At 43.2% G+C, this 10,071-nt stretch overlaps 1 protein-coding gene across 1 annotated transcript; it reads left to right on the top strand.

Moving 5' to 3' along the window:
* Positions 1–1,356: 1,356 nt before the first annotated feature.
* On the top strand, positions 1,357–9,453 carry LOC111964454 (SUMO-specific isopeptidase USPL1). Its single transcript, XM_024147086.2, has 5 exons — positions 1,357–2,535; positions 3,338–3,460; positions 3,975–5,694; positions 7,872–7,982; positions 9,314–9,453. Exons 1-5 carry the CDS (start codon positions 2,476–2,478, stop codon positions 9,451–9,453), a joined length of 2,154 nt encoding a protein of 717 aa, XP_024002854.2. The 5' UTR covers positions 1,357–2,475.
* Positions 9,454–10,071: the final 618 nt, after the last annotated feature.

Genomic DNA, 10,071 nt, shown 5'->3' with positions numbered 1-10,071 from the left:
ATAAATAAATAAATACAGTATGGGGATGAGGTAGTTGGATGGGCTGTTTACAGATGGGCTATGTACAGGTGCAGTGATCTGTGAGCTGCTCTGACAGCTGGTGCTTAAAGCTAGAGAGGAAGATACGAGTCTCCAGCGTCAGTGATCTTTGCAGTTCGTCCAGTCTTGGCAGCAGAGAACTGGAAGGAGAGGCGGCAAGGGAGGATGGCTTAAGGGGTGACAGTGAGTATATACCTCTGTGGAGCGCGTGCTACAGGTGGGTGCTGCTATGGTGATCAGTGAGCTGAGATAAGGCGGGGCTTTACTGCAGAGACTTTTAGATGACCTGGAGCCAGTGGGTTGGCGACGAGTATGAAGCGAGAGCCAGCCAACGAGAGCATACAGGTCGCAGTGGTGGGTAGTATATGGGCTTTGGTGAAAACGGGATGGCACTGTGATAGACTGCATCCAATTTGTTGAGTAGAGTGTTGGAGGCTATTTTATAGATGACATCGCCGAAGTCGAGGATCGGTAGGATGGTCAGTTTTACGAGGGTATGTTTGGCAGCATGAGTGAAGGATGCTTTGTTGCGAAATAGAAAGTCGATTCTAGATTTAATTTTGGATTGGAGATGCTTAATGTCAGTCTGGAAGGAGAGTTTACAGTCTAGCCAATGGGCAGTACCATTGAGACAAACCGTTCTGAAGTAGTCAATTTTCTTTTTCACGATTGTCTGATCCTTCCTGATGTCCCAGTTGGACATGGATCAGCCAATGAAGTTAGAAGTCCCACCCTGTTGACTATATTAAATGGTGGAAGTCCTCAGTGGCGCCGCCCATGATAAATAGCCTTTTTGCCACTAGAGGCCTCTATCATTATCTATGACCAGTCTAGCCAATAAGGTGTTATACATTGCGTGACCATTGGGGGGTGGTACACCGACGTCTTTTTCCCCGTTCGAAAGGAAGGTAAAGCTTGCTACACAACCAACGCCAAGCGATTGTCATTAGCTACCACAGCCACAAAGTCATAAACCCCGCCCATTTTCTACAATTTCTCTTCTTAAAATCTGATTTCTAACATAACCTCCACCTCACTTTTAACCGTATGGCTAAAAATAAAAAAAATGAAGACCAAATTTGTAGTTTTTCATGAATTTTTACAATACAGACAATTTTGACTTTGTGGCTGCACTATCTAGTCGAAAGTTATGACAAGCACCCAACCGGAAACACAACGTTTCGACCCCGAAAGAGCGGTGCACATGGAAACACACAGGGGACCCGAGTTGATGAATGAATTAAATTCAGATGGATTATTGTAATCATATTCATCTCTAAATTGGATAGAATACGCTCTTTACTGAGGTATGTTAAAATATTAGCAAGATTTGGGGTCTAGCGTTTTTTCAAACTGCTAGCTAGCATGGCATTGCTAACAACTAGCAAAAACCGCACCACGTTATAGCTAACGTTACTATTTTTTTCACAGCAACATTAAATCCCATTCCCTGCATTGTCATATCAACTGTGTTACGGACATTATGTATTATTATGGGTGTATAACGTTTAGCAATTAATTTAGTTAACTTCGCTAGATATACAAACGTAATGCCAACGTTTTGCTGCGTGTACTTTGCCAATGTACTGTCTGTCAGCGTGACAATTGTTATCTTTGACTAACTAATTGACCAGCATCTGCGTTAGACCCCTCTGACTCCCAGAAAGCTCCGATTCAATCTCCCATTCACTAGCTCTGCAAGCGTTATAATTGCAAAATGCGTTCATTGAATTTCGCCGAGAAACTACCTTCATTTACTCCCGTTATGGCCGGTATATACTTCCACAAAAGGCGTAAGTAAATCGGCCCAATAAAAATATTAGCTCAAATACCTTTTCAGTATATCCTGTTACTATCATCCGTAAAATATATTTTCAAATCAATTGGTCCTGATTTAAGCATGATCAACAGTACAACTATGAAACTCGAAGAACCAAAATAACTTAGCTCATTGGATTATTATTATTATAACGCCTATGAATCGGAGCATTCTGGACTTTAGAGGTCCCTAACGCAAAGATACTGGTTGAACTAGGCAACTACTTAATCATGTAACCATATATTCTACCCCTGAAAGACAGTGCTTAGCTACACTAATCTTCAGTTCTGCTGGCTAGAATAGGGCTGTGTAGTCAATAGTGTGCACATCTGAATAAATATGGTAGTCAATTGCAGGTGTCTTGTCAGTAGGCCGGTGTTCCATTGGCTGACATGGGTTCATTCTCTGACTCTTCTTTAGATACATACATCTCTTGGTAACATGATACTACTCACTGTACCTAACATATAATGCTTTGTTGTTGTCCCTCCCCCATAGCCTACCATGCTGAGGTGGTGAGACTGGGTGGTCACAGTGATATGGTAATGTAAAGTGAATGACGCAGGACACTGACAGTACTGGCCACGACAACAAGAAACAGCAGTGGTTTGCCTGTGATGAGTGGCGACGGCACTGGTTTGGGGGCCCCTGGCCTGCTAGCAGGGTATTGGGAAAAAGTCAGTTGAACTCGTATTGTCTTCCTCTCACTTACTGTCACTTGTGCAAAGCTATTTTGGGTCTGAGAGATGCTGTCTGATTGGGAAGGCAGAATCCTCTTGTATCCCAAATCAAAATTCAAAATAGAGAAACTCAACAAAACAAAGAAATGGAAACTTTGGTTTCAAAAGGCGAAAGGTTTTGATCTGTTGTTTGGGTGTTTTTGAGGTTTAGATTGATTGACATGCTGCCTGGTACAATGAAAAACTTAAAAATGATTCTCATATCAACTGGATTGATACTCCACTGTAATAAATGATATCTTGAGATAGAAAAAACAACAAATCTATGATAATCTGGTACTTCACTGTACTATATGACATTGAGATACTCTCTGATTCTAAATTATACTGTGTACGATACTCTGATGTCACTCAATTATATTTTGACGATACCATTATTGGGATTTTTCCCCCGATGCATTAAATGAAAACACAAAGCAGGCTATACTCTTTGGTCCTTTAAAAACCTGCTGTATGTAAGATAGTGTGCTATAGCTTGGAAAATAAATGTGTCTCTGGATGACAACATATCTGTTTACAACATTATGGCTGTCTTCCTAAAGAAGTAAAATCTGCTTTGTTTTTTGTCTTCTGGCTAACATATTAACGAGTATCACGATACTGGTCATACTCTGTTGTACTCCATGATACTGTACAATAGTCTGTGTAATTACTGTATGTGGTCTCTCCATTGACCAGGTTACCCTCCCCTACTGATATCTATCAGGGGTTTTAACATGTTTGTGATTGGTCCCTGCAGATCCAGGAACGCTCAGCTTTGTTGGAGACCTGTCCATGGTGTGCTGCTAAAGGACAGTCTCTGGCCCTGCGCTCCTACAGGATCAACTTCCAGGAGTTCATCACTCTCTGCACTGACCCACAGGTAGGGTAACGTTAACACACACACATGCGCTCACTTACACAGACACACAGACGTGCACGTATACACGCGCACACAATCAGCACAACGTCAACAAAAAACAGGGGTGTTTCACAAAGCAGGATCAATGGGTGAATCCTAAACTGTCTGAACAAGACACCAGTTTTGTTGTCCGACATAGTAGCAGTATTATGAGAGAGTCAAGTTTTGGCTGAATTCTGTGTTATTGTCAGTAGCAAATGCAGTCAGAAACTGTGCTAAAGTATCCTTTCACTCTGCTACTTTATAGTGTGAGTGTTGTCCTCTAGTGTGTTCCTGGGCCCCATCCTTCAATGCAAGAGTGAAAACAAGTAGTAGAAACAAGAAACAATATGAAGCCAATGTGAAGTTTGAACTTCCCCAGACAGTTACCCATCATTTCTTCATTCAGCCTCGCCTCTTGCCAGGCCATTGTAAATAAGAATTTACTTGCCTGTTTTAAATAAACAAATAAATCAAAGTAACTTCTCCCCTACAGTGCCTGTTTCCCTTGGTCTCTCGTCCTTTGGAGGATGTCCTGGCCAGCCTCGTACCCCCTCTACCCCAAACTCAGACAGGGAGCAAGAGGAAGAGTCACTGCGGGTTGGAGAACGGAAACCCTGTACCTTCCCCCAAACGTGCACGATCAGTGGAGTCAGAAGTGGCCGAGGACGCCGTATCACCGAGTGGAGCTCTATCAGTCAGCGGCATCACCAACACACTCAATGGGGAAGAAGAGTGCTTTAATGGGAAGAAGGAGAGAATCAGCCAATCAGAACACACCAACATGGATCTGGTGGATACAACTCTCAAACACACACTTCCTGAGACTGAGAGGGGAGGGGCCAACGGATACCACAAGGATTCTGGTTGGTCGATGCCAGAAGAAATGGACCAGGAGCTCCTAGAAGAGGAACAAGATGGTCTCTTTCTCCCAGAGGAGGATACACCTACTTTAGACAAGGGTTTTCCTCTCCAAAAGAAGACGGTACCGGTCTTACAGGTGGCCGTTTCTGTTGTAGAGCCTACTGTAGAGTCTGAAGGTGCACCAAAGGAGGTTCTCTCTACTTTACAGGAGGCCGTATTTGCCCTAGACAATACTTTATCTGCCCCGCAAGTAGCCATTTCTGTCCCAGAGAAAATTTCACGTCCTTTACATGTGGCCGTTTCTGCCTCAACGTCTGCCCCAGAGAAACCCTTGGCCAAGGCTGCCTTAGTGGAGGTTGTCCCTACCTTAGAGGACACAGTCTCTCTCTTCGAGGTTCTGACTGCCCCAGGGGAAGTTACACCATCACATCAGAAGGTTCATCCTCCCTTACAAAGGACTGTGAAGGTTGTGTCTGCGCCAGAGAAGGTTGTGGGGACACCTGACATGGAAGCTGTCCTGGTGTTGCAGGAGGCTCTGACCATCTTAGAGGAGGCTTCACCTGGCATGAAGGAGGGTCTCTCTGTCTTAAAGAAAGATGAGGAGTGTTTAATCTCCTTGGAAAAGGAGGATGAAGTGGCTATACTTGTGGCTTTGGAGGATGTCCCTGCCTTAGAAGAGGTTGAGAAGGCTCTACCTGCCTTGGTGGAGGATGTTCCTGCTTTAGAGAAAGATGAGGAGGAGGTGGCTACACCTGCCTTGATGGATAATGAGTACGGAGAGGAGGATTTGCCTGTCTTTGACGAGGAAGAGCGCCCCCCAGAGGTGATGTGTAGGCCCTGTAGTGTGGACCTCAGTCAGAGCAGAGTGCCTGTTGAAGTTCATGATGATGATGATGATGATGATGATGGTCCTATCAAAGCTAGAAGAAGAGCTCAGAACGCCCGGCAACTAATCAGTAGCGAGGACGAGATGACCGGCGCAACCATGGAAACAGAAGGGGAAGGAAGCGTCACAGAGGAAGTGGAAGTTGTGGCATCACAGACAAAAAAGAAAATGGGCCGGCCGAGAAAGACTCCTATTATTAAATACACACAGGAAGTGGTGCCCAACTTTGACCCTGAAGTGATCTCGACTGAGGAGTTGGTTCCGGTTCCCGGGCCTCACCTATTCTGGAGGAATGAGAATAGTCTGTGTTGGCTGGACACCTTGCTGGTAGCGCTGGTGCACCTTCACACCCTGAGGGACAGACGACCCACCAAGAGGCCCGCTGGAGGTCAACCTGTCTGGGACCTGTGTGAGAGGTACAATCAGGCCTGTGGGCTCATCACAGCCTACCAACACACTGGCGCAGGTGGGTGGACATATCTATTTAGTAAGGTTTATGTACAACATTGGCAGCTAAGAGCTGAATATCTATTTTGAATGGGGAAGAATGTATCCGCACACACTATCCCTTTAATACAATACATGTATTGATTGAATTAACCCTCTATAGACTTAGCCCTGTCTAAGCCCGGTGGCGGTGGGGTTGTACTAAGCTATATGGAATTGTTTTAAGAAGGTCATACCAAGGATAATTTAGCTATTTGATTTAGAATTGTAAGACTCCTAGCAGCGTCTTTTTATTTTTTTTATTTTTTTTTTGCCTTTCTGCTATTAGCCCATACAAATTAATTGCATAAAATATTCACTACATGGATAAACAGATAGTCCCCTAAAAAATCTAAAGTAACTTTGTTCTGAAGTGTCTGTGCTGAGAGAGATAAAAAAGAACAGGAAATATTTGTCACTTTTTTGACATGTATTAACCATCAAAATTATGAAATAACACATGGAATCATGTGGAAACCAAAAAAGTGTTAAACAAATTAAAATATATTTAATATTTGAGATTCTTCAACGTAGCCACCCTTTGCCTTGGTGACAGCTTTGCACACTCTTGGCATTCTCTCAACCAGCTTCACCTGGAATGCTTTTCCAACAGTCTTGAAGAAGTTCCCACATATGCTGAGCACTTGTTGGCTGCTTTTCCTTCACTCTGTGGTCCAACTCGTCATTAACCATCTCAATTGGGTTGAGGTCGGGTGATTGTGGAGGCCAGGTTATCTGATGCAGCACTCCATCACTCTCCTTCTTGGTCAAATAGCCCTTACACAGCCTGGAGATGTGTTTTGGGTCATTGTCCTGTTGAAAAACAAATGATAGTCCCACTAAGCACAAACCAGACGGGATGGTGTATCGCTGCAGAATGCTGTGGTAGCCATGCTGGTTGTGTGCCTTGAATTCTAAATAAATCAGACAGTGTCACCAGCAAAGCACCCCCACACCATCACACCTCCTCCTGCATGCTTCACGGTGGGAACCACACATGCAGAGATCATCCGTTCACCTACTCTGCGTCTCACAAAGACAAAGCGGTTGGAACCAAAAATCTCAAAGAACAGATTTCCACTGGTCTAATGTCCATTGCTTGTGTTTCTTGGCCCAAGCACATCTCTTCTTCTTATTAATGTCCTTTAGTAATAGTTTCTTTGCAGCAATTCGACCATGAAGGCCTTCAGCTCCTCTGAACAGTTGATGTTGAGATGAACAATGTGAAGCATTTATTTGGGCTGCAATTTCTGAGGCTGATAACTCTAATGAACTTATCCTCTGCAGCAGAGGTAATACTGGGTCTTCCTTTGACATTTTCCACATTGAATGACCTTCATGTCTCAAACTAGTGATGGACTGTCGTTTCTCTTTGCTTATTTGAGCTGTTCTTGACATAATATGGACTTGGTCTTTTACCAAATAGGGCTATCTTCTGTACACCCCCCTCCACCTTATCACAACAAAACTGATTGGCTCAAACACATTAAGAAGGAAAGAAATTCCACAAATCCACTTTTAACAAGGCACACCTGTTAATTGAAATGCATTCCAGGTGACTACCTCATGAAGCTGGTTGAGAGAATGCCAGGAGTGTGCAAAGAGCTGTTATCAAGGTAAAGGGTGGCTACTTTGAAGAATCTTAAATATGAAATGTTTTGATTTGTTTAACACTTTTTTTTGGTTACTACATGATTCCATATGTGTTATTTCATATACGTCTTATATATAAGTCTTCACTATTCTACAATGTAGAAAATAGTACAAAATAAAGAAACCCTTGAATTCGTAGATCAAAACGGATAAATACCATCATCTTCGTTAGTCTCATTTTGTGAGAAGACCGACTTTTTAAACGTGATTGTCTCGTGGTGTGACGGTCACCTCTCTAGCTCTGTCACCTTTCCTCACAGATACAGAAGTGCAACATCAGCGGTGGATTGAGATGCGTCCAATGCAGAAAAACACATCTCTAGTTAAACTGACAGATTTTTGTGGGGATAAAAAAATGCTAGTTAAATTTTCACGGGGGTGCGGACATGAGCAACGTTTCGTCAGCAAGCTGCCTTCAGCAGGGCTTCTTGTGTATTAATCTATTACCTAATCCTTAATACATGTTTACACCTGTTTGTGTTTGTCTCCCTCACCTCTCTCCAGACGGTGTAGTCAGAGTGCCCTCTGCGGTGTTACAGAGGGTTCAAACTGAGATGCAGGCCATCAGGATGTCCATCTTTAAACTGCTGGAGCCCCTACTGAAATGTAAACTGGGTAAGAACCTGTCTGGGGGCCTCCTGAGTGGCGCGGTGGTCTAAGGCACTGTTAGCTGTGCCACTAGAGATTCTGGGTTCGAGTCCAGGCCCTGTCGCAGCCGGCCGCGACCGGGAGACCCATGGGATGGCGCACAATTGGCCCAGCGTCGTCCGGGTTAGGGGAGGGTTTTGCTGGCAGGGGTGTCCTGGTCCCATCGTGCACTAGCGACTCCTGTGGCGGGCCGGGCACAGTGCATGCTGACACAGTCGCCAGGTGTACGGTGTTTCCTCCGACACATTGGTGTGGCTGGCTTCCAGCTTAAGTGGGCATTGTGTCAAGAAGCAGTGCGGCTTGGTTGGGTTATGTTTCGGAGGACGCACAGCTCTCAACTTTACGTCTCTCCCGAGTCCGTACGGGAATTGCAGCGATGAGACAAGACTGTAACTACCAATTGGATACCACGAAAAAGGGGTAAAACAAATAAAAAAATATTTGAAAAAACAAGAACCTGGCTGGGAATCATAGAGGTGATTGGTGATGGCTCTCAGCAGTTCATAGGTCAACCAATGTGTGAAACCTAGAGTCGTTCTGGATAAGAGCATCTGCAAAATGACTCAAATGTGCAAATGTATTACATTAAATACAGAAATATCTCATTTACATAAGTATTCACACCCCTGAGTTAATACTATATTGAAGCACATTTGGCAGCGATTACAACTGTAAGTCTTTCTGGGCAAGTCTCTAAGAGCTTTCCACACCTGGATTGTGCAACTTTTGCACATTATTCTTAAATAAATGATTTGAGCTCTGTCAAATAGGTTGTTGATCATTGTTAGACAACCAGTTTCGGTTCTTGCCGTAGATTTTCAAATGGATTTAAGTCAAAACTGGAACATTCACTGTCCTCTTGGTAAGCAACTCCAGTGTAGATTTGGCCTTGTGTTTTAGGTTATTGTCCTGCTGAAAGGTGAAATCCTCTCCCAGTGTCTGTTGGAAAGCAGACTGAACCAAGTTTTCCTCTAGGGTTATGCCTGTGCTTAACTCTTCTGTTTCTTTTATTTTTTAATCTTGTAAAACTCCCCAGTTCATAATGATTACAAGCATACCCATAACACAAACATTCCACCTTCTCATCCATCTCTTACCTTCAGAACTAACACAAACATTCCACCTTCTCATCCTTCTCTTACCTTCAGAACTAACACAAACATTCCACGATTGATTCAAAATTGACCTGATTTTACTTTGTGAGCTGATTTTTTTTTTTTTTTAATTTTAATTTTTTTAGATTTTAGATTTTTTTATCCCTGACCTTACCCTGACCCCTGCTGTCTCCTCTCCTGCAGGTCAGAATGAGACACCGGTGTTCGCCCTGCCCCTCCTCCTCAGGGCCGACTCCTGGGCAGAACCTCTCTTCCAGCAAGCATATGAGTGGCAGTTTGAGTGTATCTCAACAACTTGTCAACATGCCACCAACACCAAGTAAGAGCAACAACTTGTCAGCCATCTTGAACTTTTAGGGACAGTTTTCTAGACATAAATATATAACCTGGTCTTGGACTAAGAAGCACTTTCAATGGTGAATCTTCATCTCTCTCTCTCTCTGTGAATTAGTGATCAATATCATTATTAGTCATTATCCTAGAAAATCTGTGTTTGACAACTGTTAACAACATTCTTTAGTTTTCATAAGAAGCCTCGTAGTCCCACTGCAGTACTGTAGAATCAGTAATATTAACCTAATGGTCAGTACTGTAGACTGTTATATTAACCTAATGGTCAGTACTGTAGACTGTTATATTAACCTAAGGTCAGTACTGTAAACAGTAATATTAAACCTAATGGTCAGTACTGTAGACTGTTATATTAACCTAATGGTCAGTACGTAGACTGTTATATTAACCTAATGGTCAGTACGTAGACTGTTATTTTAACCTAATGGTCCAGTGTACTGTAGAACTCTGTTATATTAACCTAATGGTCAGTACTGTAGACTGTTATATTAACCTAATGGTCAGTACTGTAGACTTGTTATATTAACCTAATGGTCAGTACTGTAGACTGTTAATATTAAACTCTAATGGTCAGTACTGTAGACTCTGTT

This window comes from Salvelinus sp. IW2-2015, linkage group LG5, assembly GCF_002910315.2.
Source record: "Salvelinus sp. IW2-2015 linkage group LG5, ASM291031v2, whole genome shotgun sequence".
Lineage (NCBI taxonomy): Eukaryota > Metazoa > Chordata > Actinopteri > Salmoniformes > Salmonidae > Salvelinus > Salvelinus sp. IW2-2015.
The sequence above is the reverse complement of the archived record's forward strand: the minus strand, read 5'-3'. Positions and strand labels throughout refer to the sequence as shown.